This window comes from Asterias amurensis, chromosome 2, assembly GCF_032118995.1.
Source record: "Asterias amurensis chromosome 2, ASM3211899v1".
In the NCBI taxonomy this organism is placed as follows: domain Eukaryota; kingdom Metazoa; phylum Echinodermata; class Asteroidea; order Forcipulatida; family Asteriidae; genus Asterias; species Asterias amurensis.
Window position 1 is genome coordinate 15877661 of NC_092649.1, and position 27100 is coordinate 15904760.

The 27100-nt window shown below is 40.6% G+C and overlaps 1 protein-coding gene across 1 annotated transcript; it reads right to left on the minus strand.

The window, feature by feature from the left end:
- Positions 1-1869: 1869 nt before the first annotated feature.
- Positions 1870-11043, minus strand: LOC139954114 (creatine kinase, flagellar-like). Its single transcript, XM_071953776.1, has 3 exons — positions 10726-11043; positions 9140-9176; positions 1870-6278 (listed from the first exon to the last, which is right to left on the minus strand). Exons 1-3 carry the CDS (start codon positions 10784-10786, stop codon positions 2951-2953), a joined length of 3426 nt encoding a protein of 1141 aa, XP_071809877.1. The 5' UTR covers positions 10787-11043; the 3' UTR covers positions 1870-2950.
- Between the last annotated feature and the right edge of the window lie 16057 nt (positions 11044-27100).

Genomic DNA, 27100 nt, shown 5'->3' on the forward strand with positions numbered 1-27100 from the left:
TGACACGATGACTGGCTCTTACATAATGTAGAGTTATCTTCGGACAATTTTAATGAAGAAGTTAGCGCAACCAGATTCATTACCTTTTGGAAACGATCGTCCGAATCTGTCGTTAGTTTGCTGAAATTCTGAACTGGTTGTAGCTGCAGCATTCTAGTTGTTCTACTAATGCTGCCGGTGCTGAAACTGTAAGAACACTTTGGGTGGTTATTGTTTGACAAGATTGAGCTACATGTATCCACAATGGTTGGTAACAATTTTGACTGTTGTTGGAATCCATTCCCACTGCGACTGCCGACACTGACATTACTGTTGGAGCAATCACCACCACTCCACATACATTTGAGCGAGGGGGGCCCCAGACTAAAATGTTGAAAACAGACTGGAGGTTGCGGGATGCGATGACCACCAGTTGTAATACTTGTCATGCTGGTCAAGTTGTGCTGAGCCTGGGGAGATACCTCGTTAAACTTTTGTCGCCTGACTCTGACTACACAACGACAGTCATCGCCGTCACACTCTACGGCTGGTGATGAAGAAATCATGGAGGTCGAGTAGGTAGGATTAGATGAAATACTGCCAGTGGACACCCTTCGCCGTTTAAATATCCCGAAACGGACTCGACAGTAGTCGTGGCTCGTCTTGCGTTTAGGCATTATTGTTGGCTGTAACTGCTTTACTTATTTAAGATGAATAAAATCGTATTTCCCCTCACCTGTCGTATTATTCAGTCGTAGAAAAACCACACTTGCTTTGCTTTCTCCTTCTCAGTCTAGTCACGTACTATACGAGGTCACGGCGGATCGATGGTGTTTATATAAAGGGCGCCCTCAACTTCTGGTTCTTCTTAGGCCCTTTTCGAAACTATGACCACGGCTTTGGATTCGGCTTTAGGCTTCGTCCGAAGCCCAGAGCAAGTGAGCAAAGCACGCTCAAACAAAACACTTAAAAACAAAAAATGAAAATAGCGGGGCCGAGCTAGCCTAAGCCGAATCTAGAGCCGAAGTCGTGGATTTGAAAAGGGCCAAAGTTACCGCCCAATCCCACCGGATACGACCGTCCAACCAACAACCTCCATGGCCCAACAATAAGCTGAGCCCCCCCCCCCCCTCCCTACCCCCGGAAAAAAATCCGCCTGTGAACAAATAATATTAGTTTGTGATTTTTCGATATCGTAAAGCCGTAAACACTGTTAAATTGTACAATGTATATAAATCTGATGATTTACACCTGGGGAAGATTTAAAGCACTAACTTAAAATTAGAAATCAACTTATTCGACTTGTCGGTACGTCGGTTTGTGCCATTTGATTTGATGTGACATCACACTTATTAAACTTAGCAAAAATTCTTAAAGATCGATCTTGCCCCTCTTTGTGATATCGGCCCCTTGTTTAGGTAGGCCTATAGGACGCCCACTCCCACCCTTTACCACACACAAAAAAAAAAAAACCAAAACCATTGCCCTTAGGTTGGATAGGTAGGCATCAAGCCTAGATTCGCGCATACTTGTAATAAATTTGTCACTTTTGAAAACAATGCGCCGATTTCGTTTACGGTGTCAAAGGAGGGCACGTTGCCTTGGGGATCAAACAAGTTTGGTATATCAAAAGCGTTTGAATTTTGGACTCCACAAAATGGCCGGCAATTCGAGGCATATTTGCGTGGGTTGTTGTATTCTACTTTTAAAACACATTCCTGGCCATATGCATTAAAACAAAAAAAGAAGGTTTCAAACGCTTTTCATAGACCAGCTCGCCGGATCTATAAAGGCAACGTTTCCCTTCCCCATGCGCAGTTTCAAATTTTAAAAGGAGTGTCGTCGATCAAATGTAAAATGCACACAACACCTGTGACATGAAAAACTTCCTTTAACAATTCTTTACTTCACGGGCTTTATTATTATCAAAAGCAGTATAATTAAACAAACTCTGAACGTTTAGAGGAAATGTGATTAAGCATTTCATCCCAATAATATTATGAACATTCGGGAACGAATTCGACTTTGATCTAACGGTAACTCTTCATGAAAAAAAAATAAAGAAACACATTTTAGAAGATCACAATAAGAGAATACGTAAGCCAACACAATTTTGCTGAAAGGATAAGGAGACATCTGGTGTTTTTGAAACCGGTCGATATAAATGTAGATGATTATAATATACAAACCAAAGTGAAAATGTTATTTCAAAAGGTCACTTTTTGAAGATCTCGCTGAGAAAAATCCGTAATTGTATTCAATCTGACAGTAATGTATCTGAGATTAAAACTTGGGGGATGTTTTTTCATCAATACGATACTTTAAAGTTAAATGATTCTCCAAAATGCTATTGAAAGCTGCTTGAAAAAAAAAGGTTATTGCCATTCATTTTTAAAGTGATGATTTTACAAAACGTATCATTCAGTTCCCTTAAACTTCATGTAAAAAAGGTTAGACCGATGGGGAAAAATCGCCCTGAAGAAAAAAGCTGGTTCGACTTTTAAATTGCCTGCAATAATGTTGTCATACTGGCGCTGTATTGGAACAAGTTTTCAAAGGTTTAATTTAAGACAAATTAGGACCTAGTGTTTCAATAAAAGTGATACAAATAAATGTGAAAGAAAAAATAATAATAATAATAATGTTTACTACATCTGCTAGTATGCGAAACGAAAGTGATTTCACAAACATCTTAAAGTACTAGGCGTTTTTGTTTGTTTGTTTGTTTGCTTGTTTGTAGAAATGGAGCACGGTTCCTTCTGTCCACGCCAAATTGACATTCAAAAAGTAATCAACTGATCTGTTTCTATTTACTTGTTGCCTATTTTCACCAGTCAGTCATTGCTATTTTTAATGTGTGGTGATTGGAGTTCAAAACACTTGAAATAGTGTTTATATGGAATACAAAATGAATAAAAAATAAATATTTTAACAAAAAATGTTGTTTGTTTATTTGAGTTCCTCCTCTGATCTAAATCCCTTTTGGGAGTAGGCCGTCGATCTTCTCACCAGCCATCAGTGCTTTCTCCATCTTGACCATCAAGTTGACGCCATCGATGACCATCTGTACCAACTTGACCTCTGACACACCGATACGGTCGGCGTTTGATATGTCAAAGGTTCCGTCAGTCGAAGCTGTATCCACGCCACCAGTTCCTCGTTTCTGCAGCCGGAGCTTCTCAATCAACGCCTCGAATTTCTCATGTTTACTGAGCAAAGGAACCTTAAGATGAACACCAGCACGGAGACCAGTTCCAAGGTTGGACGGACAGGTCAGTACAAACCCGAGATGCTCGTTCCACATGAACTCATAACCCTTGCTCTTAACAGAGTTCTCGACCTTCTTCAGACCGTCACAGAATCTCTCGAAGACCCTTTTCATGTTGCCACCGTTCTCCATGGAGATCACTCTGGTGTGGTCTTCCTCATTGACCCAGACGAGGAAATTCTTATCATCGTTGTGAAAGATGCCACGACCCTGCGGCCAGTCCCGAGCCATGTTAGAAGCAAGAAGCAGTGGCGAAACCGGTTTATCGAAAAGGAAATGATCATCAATCAACTTGTCTTGTGTCTCTGCTGACATACCTGTAAGCGGGTAATACTTCCCCTTTAGGGGTCCGTCGAGGGTAGAAAGGGCTTCAACACAAATCTTCTCGACGAGAGCCCTCTCGGCACGGCTGTTATGAGGAGGAAGTGATATACCACGAATACATCTGCCTGTCCGAACTCGACTGGAGAGTACGAACGCTGGGTCCAAATCGGCTCCACCTTTGAGTTTAGACGCATCCAGATCAGTTGTATGTTTGGCGTTCTTGGGGTACCCGCCGTGGCGAGCGTCGATGACTGGGTCAAAGATATCTGCAAAGAGATCGTAGCATTCTTCGTCACCGGCAACAAGTCCAACCGTCATTATGAACGGGTGACCAGGGTTATCAACACCGGTCTGCATGCAGTTGTCCACGGTGAATCCAGTCTTGGTTTTCAGGTTGCAAAGCTTGTCGTAGATAGCTGGGGTCAAACATTTGGCCATGTAGTTGTTGTGTTTCTTTAGATCTGGGTAGTTGCTGCTCATGATCTTCGTCGGAGGTCTTGGCTTGCATGAATCAGGGAGTAGGCTGTCTATGGTTTGACCTTTCTCCAGAGCCTTCTCCATATTGACGAGTAATTCAACACCGTCAATTACACTCTGTACCTGCTCAACCTCAGATGTTCCAAGACGGTCTAGATTGGAAATATCGAAGGTCCCATCAGTTGAAGCTGTATCAACACCGCCAGTACCTCTCTTTTGCAAACGCATAGCTTTGAGAACTTTATCGAAACATGGGTGTTGACTGACGAGAGGGAGTTTAACATGCACACCACCTCGAAGACCAGTGCCAAGATTAGACGGACAGGTCAGGACATATCCAAGATGTTCGTTCCACATAAACTCCTTGCCTGCTGTCTTCATTAGGTCCTCAACTTTTTTCAGTCCCTCACAAAATCGTGTAAACACCCGTTTAATGTTGCCACCCTTCTCCATGGAAATAATACGAGTGTGGTCCTCTTCATTCACCCACACCAGAAAGTTCTTTTCGGAGTTGTGCCAGATACCCCTAGCCTGGGGCCAGTCCCGGTCCATCTTCGCTGCAGTTAGGAGTGGAGAAACAGGCTTGTCAAAGAGGAAATGGTCGTCAATGAGCTTATCTTGTACTTCATCTGTCATTCCTTCAAGGGGGTAGTAAGTGCCTGCGAGGGGGCCGTCCAGTCCGGCAAGGGCATCCACAGTGATCTTTTCGATAGCAGCCCTCTCCTCCATGGTGCAGTGCGGAGGAAGTGCATAACCACGGATACTACGCCCAGTACGAACACGTGAAGAAAGAACATAATTCGGGTCGAGGTTATCACCCCCACGGAGGTCATCAGGGTTGAGGTTGGTGCGGTGTTTGGCATCTTTAGCGTAGCCACCGTGTCTTGCGCTGATGACTGGATCTAACAACTCGGCAAATGCATCATAGGTCTCCTCGTCACCGGCTACAACTCCAACTGTCATGATGTGAGGGTGGCCAGGGTTTTTAACCCCCGTTTCAATACAATCTGCAAGTGTGTACCCACTGGATGTTTTCTTGTCTTTCATATTCTTCCACATCTTGGTTGTAAGGCAGTGCGACATGTGGTTGCTGTGCTTACTTAGATCTGGGTAATCTACAAGGTCTGGGTCCACTTTGCTTCCTGGCATGAGGCTGTCAATACTTTTGCCAGCTTCAAGAGCCTTCTCCATGCTCGTCAATACATTGACACCATCTATCACCATCTGTACCTGTTGAACTTCAGAAGTGCCCAGTCGATCAAGATTAGATATGTCAAAGGTGCCATCAGTAGAAGCTGTGTCCACACCACCGGTACCTCTCTTCTGCAGGCGAAGCTTGGCAAGAATCTCATCGAACTTTGCGTGCTTGGCGAGAAGTGGGATCTTAAGGTGAACACCGGCCCGGACACCTGTACCCAAGTTGGAGGGACAGGTTAGAACGAAACCCAAATGTTCGTTCCACATGTACTCATAGTTGTTGTTCTTCAGAGAAGCCTCTACTTTGTTCAGACCGTCACAGAAGCGGGTAAATACAGCTTTCATACTGCCACCTTTCTCCATTGAGATAACCCGGACATGGTCCTCTTCGTTGATCCAGACAAGGAAATTCTTAAGATCGTTGTGCCAGATTCCGCGCGCATCGGGCCAATCGCGGGCCATGCGTGACGCAGTCAGGAGGGGTGATACAGGCTTGTCGAAAAGGAAGTGGTCCTCAATGAGCTGGTCCTGCTGCTCATCGGTCATTGTGGTCAGTGGATAGTAAGTACCCTTCAAGGGTCCGTCAAGACTTGACAGTGCCTTCACCATGATCTTTTCTACATCCCGTCTCTCTGCCCGTGTGCAGATTGGGGGGAGGGCGTATCCTCTGATGCTTCTACCGGTGCGCACGCGGCTAGACAGCACGTACTTTGGGTCTAGGTCGCCTCCAACTAGATTGTCTGGATTGAGGTCGGTCACATGCCTGGCTGTGTTTGAGTAGCCGCCGTGGCGATCACTGATGATAGGGTTGCAGAGATCAGCAAAAGCTTCGTAGCATTCTTCATCTCCTGCTACTAATCCTACTGTCATGATGAATGGATGGCCAGGATTGTCCACACCGGTCTGGATGCAGTTGTCCACTGTGCAACCAGATGAAGTGCGGATATCGAACAGCTTCTTATAAATATCAGGAGTCAAGCACTTCGCCATGTGGTTGTTGTGACTGCTGAGGTCTGGGTAGTTCGCTTCACCTCTGTGAAAAGTATTTTAAAAAAATAAAGAGAGATATGTTTTAAAGGCATGCAGTGGACACTATTGGTAATAACTCAAAATACATATTGGCATAAAACCTTACTTTGTAACGAGTAATGGGGAGAGAATGAATGTATAAAACATTGTGAGAAACAGCTCCCTCTGAAGTGACCTAGTTTTGGAGAAAGGAGTAATTTTCCACGAATTTGATTTCGAGACCTCAAGTTTAGAACTTGAGGTCTCGAAATCAACCATTTAAACGCACACAACTTCGTGTGACAAGGGCGTTTTTTCCTTACATATATTGCCACTCCGACGACCGATCGAGCCCAAATTTTCACAGGTTTGTTATTTTATGCATATGTTGAGATACATCAAGTGAGAAGACTGATCTTTGACAATTACCAATAGCGTACACTGTTTTTAATAATACAGTTTCCATCATAATTTATGCTGCGGTTGCTACTCACGGATTCCGATAACAGGTACCAATACGGTAAATATAATAAATTCAATACAGCAGACAAAAGCACATTAAATATTGTAACATAAACTTGGACAGCTTTACAAGTTGGAAATTCATCCGACACAATCATTGACATTTGAATAATTAATTGAGCCGTGTCGTCGCCCAACCAAGTAGTGGCTTAGACATCGTCGCATAGCCGCGAAGGTCTTGACAAAAGGCTAACCAAGACGTTGATCCCAACTCGAATTCGTATTGTCAACGGAACTTTGTTTGCATGCAACTGTCTTTACAGTGCGCGTTCTGATTAGTTAGAGTTTGCCTCTGAAAAGCTACACATGTTTTTTGAATTGTTCTTAGTCTTAAAAGTTTCATTTCGCCGAAAGAATTTGGTTTACAAATTTGTTTTCCTCTGCATGGACAAATTTTAACAAAGTTTTTGCGTTTTCCATGGTCGTGACCAATATTTATTTTGGTTTATTTGCCATTGTTTAATCACAGGCCATACAATGACCGACACAGGTATTGTTACGGCCGCGAAAACGCACCTCTTGCTTTGCTTTTGCAAATCACAACGATGAAGTATAATCAAGGGAAGAACAAAGAGAAGTCCTCGATTTGACGGGTTGACAAACATGGTTTTGAGTGCGTCTTCAATTTCAATAAATGGGCAAAAAACATTTAATTTTACGCCGCGCTTATTGCTTACACTTATTTTTGTTGGAAAAGTAGAAAAGTACGCCTATTGATATGAAATGAAATTTTAATAAATTAAACTTTCAATTTAAACTTGGAATGTTTGACTTTTTGTTCATTGTTATCGTTAAACATCAGCCTTTTCGCAACCACCGCTTAGGCTAATAATTTTGAAACAGTGTGTTTTCTGTACAGAACTCCCACATATAGGCGGACGGGGAAAAAAGCCGTAGCACAAGACCAAACCGTAGTTTCAAAAAGGCCCTGTTGCACAAAATAAATTCAGCAGCCAGGATTTGAGTTTATGGTGTTTCAAAAAAATTAGCATCCTCGTCAAAAGATTATTTTTTTGTTTCAATGATGGGTATATTTATTTTTAAAAAGTTTATACCAGTGAAACTTTAGTTTAACAAAATAAAATGTCTTTCGTTAGATTAATAGTTTTTATTTTATTTACGCACGATCGAGACGGTGTTGTGTTATTGTGCTGCTGGTCACGCGACATTCACGAAACTTTTCCAAACTTTTCCAAACGCGTGAATATTAAGATAGTCATTTCACTTTAATCACTTGAAACTTTCACTGAGAGACACATCTTTGAGTGTTTGCCGATGATTTAAAAGAAATTTGTTTGTAGTCAATAAAGAGATCTTTTACAGAATCACACGAGAGGTACAAAACTGCAAACCATGGATTTTGTAAACACCTTATTGTGTTGGCACAAATTGGGCCCAATTTCATAGAGCCAATGGTAGATTTTGTGCTTACGGTGTGCTTACTGCACGAAAGTGAAAATATCCGTGGTGAACACGCAAGATATAATTCCATGGGACACCGGCAGTCATCCGTTCGTAATGTTTCATTAAATCTATTGAAAAGCTTTTGCTTCCAAAGTTTTTAACAAAAATGTCACTTCAGACAGAGATTAAGATTCATGCATGGAAACAAATGCTTGTCCCTTGAAAACAAAAAACGGCACACTCCGCGCGACTTTTAAACATTGCCATGTGCCCAACAGTTCAATGTTTGTCAGCTTACTACTCAAAATTTCACTGGCGTTTTGGTGGAGAACTTTCGGAACCGATTACCTTTGGTTATTTAAGACCCAGACGGGGATTGGAACGGGATGATCACAGCTAGACCAATGGAAGGTGATTGAACATTTTTAGTTTCTGTGAACACGATTATAATATAGCTGTTAAATTTGCATCTTGGTTGAAGAATATTATTGTTGTTTTACCTTAAGGTCGTGAGTTTGAATCCCACCCGAGTAATATGCCTGTGAATTGTTTCCACAAAACTCGGGAAAGTACTGATGCTAACACACATCGGTTTTTAAGGCACCGGACTCCAATGGTAATTACTCAAAATAGTTATTAGCATTAAAATTCACTGAGTAACGAGCGATGAAGAGCTGTTGATAGTATTAGTATACAACATTTTGGGAAACGGCTCCCTCTGAAGTAACGATAATGTTTGAGAAAGTGGTAATTTTTCACTCAAATGAAGTATTGTATTCTTCTGAAAGCACACATCATTCCCTTTCAACTTTTAACAAGTTTAGCCCAAATGTTCACAGGTGTGTTATTTTTATTATTGTGTTGGGATACACCAAGAGAGAATACTGGTCTTTGACAATTCTATGCAATTTACCAAAACGTGTCCAGTGCCTTTAAAAAGTAAACAAGGGTAGTACTTACGTTTGGACGAACACTTTCACATTTCCACTTTTTGTGCCTGGAAATAATCATCAAAGAGAATCGTTTGTAAGATCAAACAGATGGTTTTAAAATTAGGACGCTGCATATAAACACATAATCAAGGGGCAACGTAAATAACGAAGAGAACAACTTACAAAATTGTAAAACATTTAAGAAAAACAAGATTGTGAGGCAGCCGTGGCGCAGGTGAGCTGCCCAACCCCACCCCAACCTGGTGGTCCACACCCCCTTGTGCACACACTTTTCTGATAGCGCCCTCTTTTGGAACAATACCCTTCAACCCATGGTTAATTTCCCAAATGCTTGTTTTGCTAAAGTGTATTCCAGAGGTAATTAAAACTACCAAAGTAAAATGTATTTCCACAAAACTAAAAGATTCTCGTGTTAAATGGGACAAATCGGACACCATAGCTATATAGGCCCGTTGATATTGCGCAATCACGACAATAATATGCGTCAAAGAAGCCCATCATGTAAAATTTGATGGTTTCTGTTTCGGCACTTCCTAGAAACGTTTTAGGATTTTTGATAATAGTCATGAGATTATTGGGGGGGGGGAGTAACAACGTAACATCTTGTACATTATAAAATGATGTGTTATGGTGTGAATAAAATAATCTCATGTTATCATACATTTGTTTCTGCTGCCTTATAAGAACTTGATAGGTTTTAAAGACAGTGGATACTATTGGTAATTTACTCAAAATAATTATTAGCATAAAACCTTGTTTGGTAATGATTAATGGGGAGAAGTTGATATGGAAAATATTGTGAGAAATGGCTCCCTCTGAGGTAACATTGTTCTACGAATTTGATTTCGAGACCATAGATATAGAATTTGATATCTCGAAATCAAGCATCTAAAAGCACACAACTTCGTGTGACAATGGTGTTTTTTCTTTCATTATTATCTCGCAACTTCGACGACCGATTGAGCTAAAATGTTCACAGGTTTGTTATTTTATGCACACTGTTGAGATACACCAAGTGAGAAGACTGCCCTTTGACAATTACCAATAGTGTCTACTGTCTTTAAGTCATTTCATCAGGTGTGCTTCGTACCGCTGTGTACGTTTTGTATTTTTTTCCCCAAAGCGCCCAAGGCCAGTCAGTATATGATTTAAGACACGATAAAATTGATACTGCGTTCTCCAATACATTTCTCGAAAACGACATTCTTCAGCGGGGCCGTTTCTCGCAATGTTTTCGGTAACAAGTAAGTTTTTTTATGCTAATAATTATGCTTATAATAGTGTCCAGTGCCTTTAATAAGTAAAGTGCAGAGTAAGTTACAGTAGAAACAGCCATGCGGGCGTAATCAAAACTAACAATAGTGCACATTCAAATGGAACTCGGAAAGTGCAAGGAGATAAACCCGTGAATATTTTGTTGGTAACATTTTTGGCATGTCTTAGCGACCTCCACCCGCCCCATATAATTTCCACACTTTCTTTTGATTTGTTAGTAAAGTAGGCCTACTGTGCATAATTTGTATAGCAAATTAATAGTTATTAAGAAAACGACTCTCTCTATATTATTATAGAAAAAACAAAGGGACTACTTACTGCTGGCAGCGGCATCATTGCCTTGGTCCTTCGTGATCACACACCCCATAGTGGTGGACATTTAGACGGCTACTCTTTGTAGGTATGCTCAAAACTTCCCGCAAATGCTAGCCCTTTTAATAGTTGCTGTGAAGGTCGTCAACAAATCGATGATCCGAGAAAGCTTAAGCTAAATCGCCCGCACGTAAAACAACGAATATTGTGTGTATTTGTATGATTGTATAACAAAATCAGTAGAGTGTGATACACAAACACACAAAAGAGCGCCGAGAATGAACTTTCTATTTGTACACAAAAGTTCTAGAAGTGACTCTTGTTTCCACTGGTTACAAAACAACAGCCGTTTTTGGTTGACGCGCACAGCTGGCATGGGGGCGCGTACAGTGTGCGTGCATGTGCGTCATAGATATAGAATATAATGCCTAGGAACAAATGGCTGCGCACATGCCAGAACCCGCGTATGTACGCGCGGCCGATCTAGTTAATTCTATATTAATTCTATATCTATGATGTGCGTATGCTCTGCGGGCGCCACGCGCCGCATGCGCTGCTGAGAGGTAAAAGTGTATCGATTAATGTTTACAAAGCTAAAACTAAATTGCAAGCTCTAATGAATATTTTTAGAATATTTTAAAGCAAAGACTTGATTTGAAAAAAAAAAAAACAAGTTTTCGTCTGTCGTGTTTTCCCGCTCCGGTGCACGCGAGACTTGCCCAGTCTATTCCGCTCTCCTTTTTGATCAACTATTAAGCTTCGTTCACCTCGGTTTCCAAGGTGGTGGCATTGGTGGTTATAATCTCACCGCACCATTAGTATTGACTGCTCGATTGTTATAATACTACGGATTACTATTTCGCCCGGGCGGATTACTATTTCGCCCGGGCGGATTACTATTTCGCCCGGGCGGATTACTATTTCGCCCGGGCGGATTACTATTTCGCCCGGGCGGATTACTATTTCGCCCGGGCGGATTACTATTCCGTGTGTAAAGGGAAAAGCGAAATCATACATGTAGCCCTATTTAAACAGACCCGGAGATGAGAACATTTTGACCACAAAAAATCCGTTTTGATGGAAGAAAACTTTATGTGCATCTATGAATGTTTTTTTATATTCACTTTTTTTGTTTGGGGGGGGGGGGGGGGGGACAAGCACAGTAAATAGTAAAACCGGGACGCACTCAACACGTTCAAAAAGCTAGAGGTTAATTATTTTATAATTATTCCTCATTACATGGAGAGAGATGTATTGGAATCCAAGCTTTATAAAAACCGTATGAGGCGTTAATATGTATTGTATAAAGTTCTTTTTATGGAGGGGAGGGGGGGGGGGGCAAGGTAGAACAGTTGGTGTTGGTAGGGATGGGGTTTGGATAAGATAGAAAGTGCGAGGAAGAGGGAGACCGACACTATCCAGAAAGTACTACGGCCAAAATAATTCTGGAGCGGGAAATTCGAAACCAGTTCCGGCGACAGGGGGGAGGGGGGGGGGAAGGGTGGTTGTTTGGAAAAGGAAAAGACAAGTAATCTTGTGGGCAGCTCGTCTGGTAGTATGTGCTAAGAAATGTGATTATGTGACACCATCCTGAAGAGTCTTCAGCGCTTTTCTGATAGATTTGCGAAAAGCCTCGACGTCATGGTTGTGAGCTCCAGTTTGTAAAGCCGCTTTTGGTTCAGGCGCTTATAGTGATCCGTAGAAAATAAATGATTAGAAGATGCCACCTAGCTAGACACCTTCTTTAGGTCTTACAAAACAAGAAAATACATGTTAGCAAAATTGAAAATCTGGCAGACGGCGGCCATCTTTGATTTCAATGGCCACCATTTTAAGTTATATTTGTCCTTAATGTTTGGTTGTGAATGTCATAAAACGGTGATTTTTGTGATAAGAATAACATAAAGGGTACAACTGATACAACTGATACAACTGCATTTGATGGCAATTTTGAAATTTAAAATGGCCGCCTTAACCAGATTTTTGTTTAATTTGGTCTTATATATATATTAATTATATTAATGCTAGCTTGTATAGCCTTATAGTCAGTGCGAATGCTACTTTAGTCACCCAACACACGATTTTACAATCATTACAAAATTTAAAGAAACATATAAAAAAGCGGCCATTTTGAATTCCCAGATGGCCACCATCTGAAACACTTCAGTTGTACCATCTTTGCTTTTGTTTAATGGCTAATGTAATTTGGCGACATTCAGAGCCAAAGTTAAAGAAAAATATAACTTAAATGGCGTCCATTTTGAAATCCAAGACGGCCAACATGGTTTTCTTGTTCCTGATAGTCTTATTTAGGTATCTAGCTAGGTGGCATGTTCTAATCATTTATTTTTTTACGGGACTTAATTTTTGGTCAAAAGCTCCCCGACTTTTTGTTGAAGCGTAGAGGCAAACCACTCATCAACTAGAGAACAAAGCAAACTCCCAGACATGACGTCATCGGCATTGTCCTTTGACTTGCGCCGTCAACGGCAGATGTGTTTTAAGTTTTTCAAAACCTTAGGTTGGGGCCTGATTTTTTAGTCGATAACTACAAAAAAATTCAGAAGTGTACACATATCAAAATTACATTAAAATGGTGAACAAGTGCATTATTATCAAGTAAAAACACCATTTTCGTTGAAATCATTTCATCTTTTTTTTCAAAAGCCTACTGTACGGCGCCATGAGCAACGATTGTTGGATTAGCGCTGGTAATAAACCATTCCCTGGCAGTTGATTAGTGGTTAGAATGTTGATTAGGGGTTTTCCAAATAGTCAAAGATCTTATAATTGTTGTTTAAATACGTTTACACGGAAGAAAGATTGGGGGGGGGGGGGGTTAAGGGGAAAAGGAGGCTGGAAGGGGTTAAAGAGAACTTTTATCCGGTGATGTTTGTTAAGGTAAAAGTGAAATCATACATGTAGCCCTGTGTAAACATGCGGCCTAATTCGCCCGGGCGGATTACGAGGCCGCATGTTAGTAATCCGCCCGGGCGAAATAGTAATCCGCCCGGGCGACATAGTAATCCGCCCGGGTGAATTAGTAATCCGCCCGGGCGAATTAGTAATCCGCCCGGGCGAATAAGTAAACCGCCCGGGCGAAATAGTAATCCGCCCGGGCGAAATAGTAATCCGCCCGGGCGAAATAGTAATCCGCCCGGGCGAAATAGTAATCTGCCCGGGCGAAATAGTAATCCGCCCGGGCGAAATATTGGAGCCCGATTTTTTTGTTCGGTATGTCCTATATACGCTTCCGTACGCTTCCGTATTATAATCACATTCATCTCTACAAATATATAATCCCTACAAGTCTTTCCTCATCAGACAGCATTCATGCAGGCCCCTATGCTTACTGCGCGATTTTTATCCTCATATTATGCATCAGTGCCGCATGCCCAATTTCAGATGAGCGATTACCATTTGAAAAGAAAGCACTGCTTACCGTTATATAAGCACATAGCAAGAATATGAGTCGAGTTTCTTGCGTGTTCACCATGAATCTCAAATGTTTTAGCTAACCTCCTTTTACTGTGCATCAGAAAACACACAAAATTAACGCAACAAGGGTGTTTATTTCCTTCATTATTCTCTGGCAACTTCGATGACCAATTAAGCCCAAACTTTCACAGGTTTGTTTATGCATATGTTGTGATACGTAAGTGTTCAGAAAACTCGTATTTGACAATTTCCTTCGTGCCTTTAACCCAATGTGTTTCATGACATCATAAAAGGAAACTACGGCATCATCTTAAAGTTGCTTGTTGAGAGAGGTAGGGGAAAGAATGAGGGGTGTCATTTGTTCTCTGGCATCTAAAACAGCAAGGATACTGGTTATAAGTTGACCCAATGCTTGGTATGACTGAAAATAGTTAATAATACACTTCGATTTTTCCAGGTGAACACCCCATAATGTTGTCCTATAACACCTTTACCAACAACTTTTTAATATTGGGGAAAAAGGACAAATACTGATGGTTACCAACAAATGATTTTATTAAATTCCATCCACAATGAATCAAATATTCATACAGTTAAAAAAATGTCCATACAACTTATCTTTTTAGTTATGTGACATACATATATTTATAACCATTGATAATTGAAATAAATAAGTAAACAATAAATTGCATGGTGTACATTACTTAAATTATTTACAAACATCAAACAAATAAAGTACATAGGCTAACATAAAAAATAAAAAAAAATAAAAACACAAAAAAAACAAAACACACAAACAAACAAACAACACAGCTCAACAAACAGACAACACCTCAAACAAAATTAACCAATAAATAAATAAAAACAAATTGAACCAGGATTAAAAAAAACATTTGGATTAGTTTTTAATCAACACATATAAACAACCACATTTCTAATTATTCTTTACTTTTAAACAGACAAGTTAGTGTCTCTAAGCTGACCCGGTATCATAAACCAACCTGAGCAAACTTAAAGGCACTGGACACTATTGGCAATTACTCAAAGTAATTCTTAGAATAAAAATTACTTATAACGAGCAGTGGGCCCATTTTTATAGAGCTGCTTAAGCACAAAATTTTGCTGAGGCCAAAAAATCCTTGCTTAGTAAAAACAGATTACCGGCTATGACTCCACTCAATTGTTATGCTAAGTAAACAACAGCTAAATACCAGTCACAAGCAATGTATATGGCATTAAATTTTGGCAAGTAACAGTAATATAAGCAAGCTATCTTTGTGCTTGCGCAAATTTTTTGCTCAAGAGCACCTCTGTGAAATTGGCCCATTGATAATGTCAAACATTTTGAGAAACGGATCTGAAGTAATGTAGTTTTTTTTGTTTTAGAAAGAGGTAGTTTCTATTTGGGGAAACAGGTTTTACTCTATTTACACCACCCCCCCTCCCCCCCCCCCCCACAGTCATGTAAGTTACTAGTTTTGTTTGTTATTTAATGTTTGATGTTGTGAATTTATCCAACCAAGAGAAGGCACTATAATTGCTTAGTTCTTTAGTCAGGATTTACAGACGAACTTTGTGGCTTTAACTTGGACTACTTTGGATAGCTGTAAGTAAGCCTCGCAGCACGGCAAAGTCAATTAGTGTGACTTAATATTGAGTTAATGTTCTGTAGTTTACTACCATCTGATATGATGAATCTGATATGTGATCATCTGATAATGTAATCCTTCAATTTTACACATTAAATTAATATCAGTAAAATAAATAAATAACAATAGTAATTGCAAACTAGACACTGCTCTAGATTCGCAAAGGTTACGGGTTCGAATCCCACCAGAGTAATGCCTGTGAGGTTTATCACAGAGCCCGAGAAAGTACCGAGTATAAAGTGCCAAAACACTTGAGTGTATATGATGTTTCAACCTATCCAAAATGTGGCCTCGACTCCAAACATGGTAGATGGATGACAGAAGTGGCTGGAGATGCCTACCTTAAGTTAGACCTCGCTTCTACAATGAAAACATGAAATCACTTGGAATCAAATGAAATCACTTGGAATATGAACTGTGTATTGAAACCATCATGATGTAATTAGTGTTGTCGTTTTTGCACTATAAAAATCGTTAATGTTTCTATCCCACAGATAATTTACATTGCAAAGAAGTTGTTTGATAAAGACAGAATTGACAAGTAAAAACCAGAAGATAAAATGGAGTTAAATTGCTATTATCTAAACCACTCTTTAATTGTTGTACATCGGGAAGAAATTGTATGTTTTGTAGTTGCCATTTTTGCACTATAAAAATCATTAATGATTCTATTGCACAGATAAGTGACGTTGCGAAGAAGTTGTATATTATGGTAATTAATAAAGAGAGAACTGACAAGCAAAAACAAGGAGCTTGAGTAAGAGATTCAAACAGACACACAGCTTCCTGGCGAATCAATTATACAACACCTGTGGGAAGTTAACATCATGGAGCCTAATGCAAGGTGGAGCAGGCCTTCATTACTTAAATGATGCAATGGTGAGGCTCATGATGGGCCAGACAGTCTGTGCTATGAACTTCAAAGACATCCCTGAGGAAGATGCTCGGGCTAGAATAAACCGAGGGTGTATATTTCAGACATTGTAATACTACTCTTTTTGCCAGTTGTGAAATGCTGCATACTTTCTGACTGCCAATGGGCACAAGTAGATGATCTTCTTTTCAGGGGGGGGGGGGTGGGGGTCATCACACAGTCTCCATTTATTGTTCGCATGTTGTTTATTGTAATGAGTCCTTGACAAAAAATGAACGGAATTCTTTAAATATGAACTCCAGCAAAAAAAGTATTGAGTCAGGCATTTATAGAGGGGAGGTAACTAGGCCCCATAGTTCCTTTATTGCCCAATAATTAGGAGGGCGGCTCTTCGTGCTCTTAACGCCTGCTGATAAAACTATAATTTCATGTGTTATTTTAAAATTTAAACTTCATAGGAGGTTTGTTAAATCCAGCTGATTCAGCCTGAGGAAACATGAAAACCATGTTCAGTGAAGATCATTACCAAAGTCAGAACAACGCCAAAGAAAGAGCAAATTGACTTCATAGATTCAACATGAGAGAAAAAATGTCCTCCCAGGTTGACACGCATCCCCTCGCTAATAAGGTTGACCGGAGAAGTGCCCGGCTCACAGATGACCGGTCAGAGTCCTTTAAACTAGATGGACCAGCGGATGCTGGGCAGTAGGCAGGTGGTTTAGAAAGAGAGCTCACTAATGAGAAAGGGAAACGACAAGGCAGAATATTGGTGCAGACCAATCAGGAACACCAATCAAATACTGATGGACTTGTAGGCCCAGTGAACACTACAAAAGTCACTATTTCAGGAAGAAAGTGTAAGGCTTTGCTCGACACCGGTTAGCAAGTGACGACCCTAACCGATGAGCTTGTGTCAGCCCACCCTACTCTGAAGCTTCAAGATCTGAAGAAGTCACCCATCACTATCAGTGGCCCAGGAGGCCAGAGTGTTTCACATCAGGGATATAAACTCCTCACCATAGCTGTACTTGGAGAAGTTACTCAGAATGTCCACGCCTTAGTAGTACCATTTACAGAGTTCTGGAGATCTATTCCACTTTTGATAGGCACCAATGTGATCCTCGCCTTTTGAGATTCCATCCACAAGAAGTATGGCAGGGGACTGATGTCAAAAATGAAGAAAGAGTCCTTTGCTTGGCATTCAGCTTTCCAGTGCGCCAACAGTGATGGCACAGACGTTGCTCCTACCAATGGAGAGATTTGTCATCTCCGCTACACAGGGCAACGTCCACGTGAAGTACAGCCTGGAGCAGAAATAATCATAAAGGCCAAAGCTCCGAAATCCACTAAAGGCAGATGCATCGCAGCACTGGTAGAGGGCAAGAGGAACAATAATCTAGCTGTTGGGCAAATGTTGGTAGAAGTCTGAGACTGTTAATAAGTACCTATTCGGCTGTGCAACTTATCTCATCAGAAGGTGACGGTCAGAGGGAATGCAGTTGTGTCATTGCTGTCCAATATCCTAGTCTTTAATTCCATGCCAGATCCCGAGACTACAGATCCACACACAGCTTCAGATGAATACCCATTGCTATCGGTCTGATCAAGAGTGTTGCCAGCAAGGAAATCACCGGGTAGTTGGAGGAAATGCTTCACAACCCTAAAATATGGAAGGAGGTAGCCATCAAGAAGGAGATTGCCTTCACACCCGAACAATGGTATGACAAGTTTTCTTTGAGGAATTAATAAACAACATATTGCAATAACCCGAACGACGACTCCACACAGAGATTGACTACATGACCCAAGACATTGAAATACAGCCCTGAGTCTCCATCTATGCAAGCCTGTCCCTTTAAACTGGTTAACAAGCGACACCAATTGTTGTTGTCCTAATGTTAAAGAAGAGGATCAAAGGCGTCGTCAAGAGGGAGATCAAAGGCGATGTCAAGAGGATCAAAGGCGATGTCAAGAGGATCTACCATTGTTAACACAACCAGCAGAAGGCAAGATGTCGTCAGCTACTGTAGTACTGGTGGCACTATGCATTTGTATGTCTCTTTTTTGCAAAGCTCAAAACATGGCTACCTAGATACAGAAAGGTAGAAGTTTGTGAATAAATATAATCAAAGAATAATCCTTGCCATCCGTGTAATTACAAATCAAAACACTGGAAAGCTCAGAAAGTTGGAAAGATTTAGTCTCTTTTTAGTGCACCTTATATGGATGCAGTCCAGCTGTCACAGTGTTGCACTCGCCAATATACCAAATTGGCAATCTAAACGGAGCACATTAAAATCGGGTTGATGACCACTGTAAATGATGACCAGTGACAGACATTAAAGGAGTTTCTTCTAGATATATATCGTGACAGTGGTTTTTCATTATTCTTTACAGTGGTCATCAACCCGATTTTAATGTGCTCCGTTTAGATTGCCAATTTGGTAATTTGGCGGGTGCAACAACAGGATTTATTGTACAGGGTCATACAACTCATTACATGTTAGCATTCAATGTGCAGTACAGCGACCACGACAGAACCTCACAAAGCTAGAAAGATTTATAGTGGATCATATTGATGCAGTCCACTTGTCACAGGAGTGATTGTACGGAGTCATACAACTCGTTACTTGTCAACATTCAGCGTTCAGTACAGTGACGACGGAAGCTCACAAAGCTGGAAAGATTTAGTCAATACCGAAGATACGATAGAGGTACTTTATTACACTATCCTATTGATGCAGTCCAGTTATCACAGGAGTGATAGTACAGGGTCATACAACTCATTATGTGTCAATGTTCGGCTTGTAGGACAGCGAAGAGCGAAGCTCAGAAAGCTGGAAAGATTAAGTCCATTACAAAGGAGAAACAATACAGGTAATAATACTATATCCCCCCTGTAAGATAGAATGAATTGTCTCTTTATAAGAATCATACATGTGTTGATGCAGTCCAGTTATCACAGGAGTGATTGCACAGAGTCATAAACTCATTACATGTTAACATTCAGCGTTCAGTACAGCAAAGACGGAAGCTCAGAAAGCTTGAAAGATTTAGTCCATTACAATAGAGAAACAATACAGGTAATAATACTGTATCCCCCCTGCAAGATAGAATGAATTGTCTCTTTATAAGAATCATATTGATGCAGTCCAGTTATCACAGGAGTGATTGCACAGAGTCATACAACTCATTACATGTTAACATTCAGCGTTCAGTACAGCAAAGACGGAAGCTCAGAAAGCTTGAAAGATTTAGTCCATTACAATGGAGAAACAATACAGGTAATAATACTGTATCCCCCCTGTAAGATAGAATGTATTGTCTCTTTACAAGAATCATTTAGATGCAGTCCAGTTGTCACAGGAGTGATTGTACAGAGTCATACAGCTCATTACATGTTAACATTCAGGGTTCAGTACAGCAAAGACGGAAGCTCAGAAAGCTGGAAAGAGTTAGTCTATTACAATGAAGAAACAATACAGGTAATAATACTGTATCCCCCCCCCCTGTACGATAGAATGTATTGTCTCTTTACAAGAATCATTTAGATGCAGTCCAGTTGTCACAGGGGTGATTGTATAGAGTCATACAACACATTACATGTTAACATTCAGCGTTCAGTACAGCGAAGACGGAAGCTCAGAAAGCTGGAAAGATTTAGTCCATTACAATTGAGAAACAATACAGGTAATAATACTGTATCCCCCCTGTAAGATAGAATGTATTGTCTCATCATAAGAATCATATTGATGCAGTCCAGCTGTCACAGGAGTGATTGTACAGAGTCATACAACTCATTACATGTTAACATTCAGCGTTCAGTACAGCGAAGACGGAAGCTCAGAAATTTGGAAAGAGTTAGTCCATTACAATGAAGAAACAATACAGGTAATAATACTGTACCCCCCTGTAAGATAGAATGTATTGTCTCTTTACAAGAATCATTTAGATGCAGTCCAGTTGTCACAGGAGTGATTGTATAGAGTCATACAACTTATTACATGTTAACATTTAGCGTTCAGTACAGCAAAATTTGTACTATATGCAAGTATTTTAATTACCCTTTTGGGGATATAATTAAATTGAATTGAACTAAATAGAAAATTCAAGAGTCAAACTATCCACAATGTGGGATGGGAGGGGGGGGGGGGGGGCTACAGCAGAACGCAATGCAAACATTCCCCCTAATATTCAAACATGGTAGATGGATGACAGAAGTGGCTGGAGATGCCTACCTTAAGTTAGACCTCGCTTCTACAATGAAAACATGAAATCACTTGGAATCAAATGAAATCACTTGGAATATGAACTGTGTATTGAAACCATCATGATGTAATTAGTGTTGTCGTTTTTGCACTATAAAAATCGTTAATGTTTCTATCCCACAGATAATTTACATTGCAAAGAAGTTGTTTGATAAAGACAGAATTGACAAGTAAAAACCAGAAGATAAAATGGAGTTAAATTGCTATTATCTAAACCACTCTTTAATTGTTGTACATCGGGAAGAAATTGTATGTTTTGTAGTTGCCATTTTTGCACTATAAAAATCATTAATGATTCTATTGCACAGATAAGTGACGTTGCGAAGAAGTTGTATATTATGGTAATTAATAAAGAGAGAACTGACAAGCAAAAACAAGGAGCTTGAGTAAGAGATTCAAACAGACACACAGCTTCCTGGCGAATCAATTATACAACACCTGTGGGAAGTTAACATCATGGAGCCTAATGCAAGGTGGAGCAGGCCTTCATTACTTAAATGATGCAATGGTGAGGCTCATGATGGGTCAGACAGTCTGTGCTATGAACTTCAAAGACATCCCTGAGGAAGATGCTCAGGCTAGAATAAACCGAGGGTGTATATTTCAGACATTGAAATACTACTCTTTTTGCCAGTTGTGAAATGTTGCATACTTTCGGACTGCCAATGGGCACAAGTAGATGATCTTCTTTACAGGGGGGGGGGGGGGGGGTCATCACACAGTCTCCATTTATTGTTCGCATGTTGTTTATTGTAATGAGTCCTTGACAAAAAATGAACGGAATTCTTTAAATATGAACTCCAGCAAAAAAAGTATTGAGTCATGCATTTATAGAGGAGAGGTAATTAGGCCCCATAGTTCCTTTATTGCCCAATAATTAGGAGGGCGGCTCTTCGTGCTCTTAATGCCTGCTGATAAAACTATAATTTCATGTGTTATTTACATTTACAACTTCATAGGAGGTTTGTTAAATCCAGCTGATTCAGCCTGAGGAAACATAATAACCATGTTCAGTGAAGATCATTACCAAAGTCAGAACAACGCCAAAGAAAGAGCAAATTGACTTCATAGATTCAACATGAGAGAAAAAATGTCCTCCCAGGTTGACACGCATCCCCTCGCTAATAAGGTTGACCGGAGAAGTGCCCGGCTCACAGATGACCAGTCAGAGTCCTTTAAACTAGATGGACCAGCGGATGCTGGGCAGTAGGCAGGTGGTTTAGAAAGAGAGCTCACTAATGAGAAAGAGAAACGACAAGGCAGAATATTGGTGCAGACCAATCAGGAACACCAATCAAATACTGATGGACTTGTAGGCCCAGTGAACACTACAAAAGTCACTATTTCAGGAAGAAAGTGTAAGGCTTTGCTCGACACCGGTTAGCAAGTGACGACCCTAACCGATGAGCTCGTGTCAGCCCACCCTACTCTGAAGCTTTAAGATCTGAAGAAGTCACCCATCACTATCAGTGGCACAGGAGGCCAGAGTGTTTCACATCAGGGATATAAACTCCTCACCATAGCTGTACTTGGAGAAGTTACTCAGAATGTCCACGCCTTAGTAGTACCATTTACAGAGTTCTGGAGATCTATTCCACTTTTGATAGGCACCAATGTGATCCTCGCCTTTTGAGATTCCATCCACAAGAAGTATGGCAGGGGATTGATGTCAAAAACGAAGAAAGAGTCCTTTGCTTGGCATTCAGCTTTCCAGTGCGCCAACAGTGATGGCACAGACGTTGCTCCTACCAATGGAGAGATTTGTCATCTCCGCTACACAGGGCAACGTCCACGTGAAGTACAGCCTGGAGCAGAAATAATCATAAAGGCCAAAGCTCCGAAATCCACTAAAGGCAGATGCATCGCAGCACTGGTAGAGGGCAAGAGGAACAATAATCTAGCTGTTGGGCAAATGTTGGTAGAAGTCTGAGACTGTTAATAAGTACCTATTCGGCTGTGCAACTTATCTCATCAGAAGGTGAAGGTCAGAAGGAATGCAGTTGTGTCATTGCTGTCCAATATCCTAGTCATTAATTCCATGCCAGATCCCGAGACTACAGATCCACACACAGCTTCAGATGAATACCCATTGCTATCGGTCTGATCAAGAGTGTTGCCAGCAAGGAAATCACCGGGTAGTTGGAGGAAATGCTTCACAACCCTAAAATATGGAAGGAGGTAGCCATCAAGAAGGAGATTGCCTTCACACCCGAACAATGGTATGACAAGTTTTCTTTGAGGAATTAATAAACATATTGAATACCCCGAACGACGACTCCACACAGAGATTGACTACATGACCCAAGACATTGAAATACAGCCCTGAGTCTCCATCTATGCAAGCCTGTCCCTTTAAACTGGTTAACAAGCGACACCAATTGTTGTTGTCCTAATGTTAAAGAAGAGGATCAAAGGCGTCGTCAAGAGGGAGATCAAAGGCGATGTCAAGAGGATCAAAGGCGATGTCAAGAGGATCAAAGGCGATGTCAAGAGGATCTACCATTGTTAACACAACCAGCAGAGGGCAAGATGTCGTCAGCTACTGTAGTACTGGTGGCACTATGCATTTGTATGTCTCTTCTTTGCAAAGCTCAAAACATGGCTACCTAGATACAGAAAGGTAGAAGTTCGTGAATAAATATAATCAAAGAATAATCCTTGCCATCCGTGTAATTACAAATCAAAACACTGGAAAGCTCAGAAAGTTGGAAAGATTTAGTCTCTTTTTAGTGCACCTTACTGCTGTCACAGTGTTGCACTCGCCAAATTACCAAATTGGCAATCTAAACGGAGCACATTAAAATCGGGTTGATGACCACTGTAAATGATGACCAGTGACAGACATTAAAGGAGTTTCTTCTAGATATATATCGTGACAGTGGTTTTTCATTATTCTTTACAGTGGTCATCAACCCGATTTTAATGTGCTCCGTTTAGATTGCCAATTTGGTAATTTGGCGGGTGCAACAACAGGATTTATTGTACAGGGTCATACAACTCATTACATGATAGCATTCAATGTGCAGTACAGCGACCACGACAGAACCTCACAAAGCTAGAAAGATTTATAGTGGATCATATTGATGCAGTCCACTTGTCACAGGAGTGATTGTACGGAGTCATACAACTCGTTACTTGTCAACATTCAGCGTTCAGTACAGTGACGACGGAAGCTCACAAAGCTGGAAAGATTTAGTCAATACCGAAGATACGATAGAGGTACTTTATTACACTATCCTATTGATGCAGTCCAGTTATCACAGGAGTGATAGTACAGGGTCATACAACTCATTATGTGTCAATGTTCGGCTTGTAGGACAGCGAAGAGCGAAGCTCAGAAAGCTGGAAAGATTAAGTCCATTACAAAGGAGAAACAATACCGGTAATAATACTATATCGCCCCTTTAAGATAGAATGAATTGTCTCTTTATAAGAATCATACATGTGTTGATGCAGTCCAGTTATCACAGGAGTGATTGCACAGAGTCATAAACTCATTACATGTTAACATTCAGCGTTCAGTACAGCAAAGACGGAAGCTCAGAAAGCTTGAAAGATTTAGTCCATTACAATGGAGAAACAATACAGGTAATAATACTGTATCCCCCCTGTAAGATAGAATGAATTGTCTCTTTATAAGAATCATATTGATGCAGTCCAGTTGTCACAGGAGTGATTGTACAGAGTCATACAACTCATTACATGTTAACATTCAGCATTCAGTACAGCAAAGACGGAAGCTCAGAAAGCTTGAAAGATTTAGTCCATTACAATGGAGAGAAACAATACAGGTAATAATACTGTATCCCCCCTGTAAGATAGAATGTATTGTCTCTTTACAAGAATCATTTAGATGCAGTCCAGTTGTCACAGGAGTGATTGTACAGAGTCATACAGCTCATTACATGTTAACATTCAGCGTTCAGTACAGCGAAGACGGAAGCTCAGAAAGCTGGAAAGATTTAGTCCATTACAATTGAGAAACAATACAGGTAATAATACTGTATCCCCCCTGTAAGATAGAATGTATTGTCTCTTCATAAGAATCATATTGATGCAGTCCAGCTGTCACAGGAGTGATTGTACAGAGTCATACAACTCATTACATGTTAACATTCAGCGTTCAGTACAGCGAAGACGGAAGCTCAGAAATTTGGAAAGAGTTAGTCCATTACAATGAAGAAACAATACAGGTAATAATACTGTACCCCCCTGTAAGATAGAATGTATTGTCTCTTTACAAGAATCATTTAGATGCAGTCCAGTTGTCACAGGAGTGATTGTACAGAGTCATACAACTCATTACATGTTAACATTCAGCGTTCAGTACAGCAAAATTTGTACTATATGCAAGTATTTTAATTACCCTTTTGGGGATATAATTAAATTGAATTGAACTAAATAGAAAATTCAAGAGTCAACCTATCCACAATGTGGGAAGGGAGGGGGGGGGGGCTACAGCAGAACGCAATGCAAACATTCCCCCTCCTCATATTCAAACATGGTAGATGGACGACAGAAGTGGCTGGAAATGCCTACCTTAAGTTAGACCTCGCTTCTACAATGAAAACATGAAATCACTTGGAATCAAATGAAATCACTTGGAATATGAACTGTGTATTGAAACCATCATGATGTAATTAGTGTTGTGGTTTTTGCACTATAAAAATCGTTAATGTTTCTATCCCACAGATAATTTACATTGCAAAGAAGTTGTTTGATAAAGACAGAATTGACAAGTAAAAACCAGAAGATAAAATGGAGTATGAATTGCTATTATCTAAACCACTCTTTAATTGTTGTACATCGGGAAGAAATTGTATGTTTTGTAGTTGCCATTTTTGCACTATAAAAATCATTAATGATTCTATTGCACAGATAAGTGACGTTGCGAAGAAGTTGTATATTATGGTAATTAATAAAGAGGACCGACAAGCAAAACCAAGGAGCTTGAGTAAGATATTCAAACAGACACACAGCTTCCTGGCGAATCAATTATACAACACCTGTGGGAAGTTAACATCATGGAGCCTAATGCAAGGTGGAGCAGGCCTTCATTACTTAAATGATGCAATGGTGAGGCTCATGATGGGCCAGACAGTCTGTGCTATGAACTTCAAAGACATCCCTGAGGAAGATGCTTAGGCTAGAATAAACCGAGGGTGTATATTTCAGACATTGAAATACTACTCTTTTTGCCAGTTGTGAAATGTTGCATACTTTCTGACTGCCAATGGGCACAAGTAGATGATCTTCTTTTCATGGAGGGGGGGGGGGGGTCATCGCACAGTCTCCGTTTATTGTTCGCATGTTGTTTATTGTAATGAGTCCTTGACAAAAAATGAACGGAATTCTTTAAATATGAACTCCAGCAAACAAAGTATTGAGTCAGGCATTTATAGAGGGGAGGTAATTAGGCCCCATAGTTCCTTTATTGCCCAATAATTAGGAGGGCGGCTCTTTGTGATAACATTGATGATAAGAGGAAGGAGTTGTGGTAGGCTGGTAATCCGCACCAGTGAACGCCTGCAGACCAATCAGGAACACCAATCAAATACTGATGGACTTGTAGGCCCAGTGAACACTACAAAAGTCACTATTTCAGGAAGAAAGTGTAAGGCTTTGCTCGACACCGGTTAGCAAGTGTCAGCCCACCCTACTCTGAAGCTTCAAGATATGAAGAAGTCACCCATCATAATTGGTCATCTTTGCAACACAGGGTGACGTTCACTTGAAGTACAGCCTGGGGCAGAAGTAATCATAACGGCCAAAACTCCAAAATCCACTAAGGCAAAAGCATCGCAGCACTGGTAGAGGGCAAGAGGAACAATAATCTAGCTGTTGGGCTAATGTTGGTGGAAGTCTGAGACTGTAAAGTACCCATTTGGCTGTGCAACTTATCTCATCAGAAGGTGACGGTCAGAGGGAATGCAGTTGTGGCATTGCTGTCCAATATCCTATTCATTAATTCCATGCCAGATCCCGAGACTACAGATCCACATACTGCTTCAAATGAATACCCCTCGCCAGAAATTGATTCAACTAATTTGACTCCCTCTGCAAAGGCAGCCGTTCAGGATCTTCTCAAAAACCCTAAGTTTCAAGAGGTTCGAAAGCACATCAAGGATCTTGAGAAAACAAACGCCATCAAA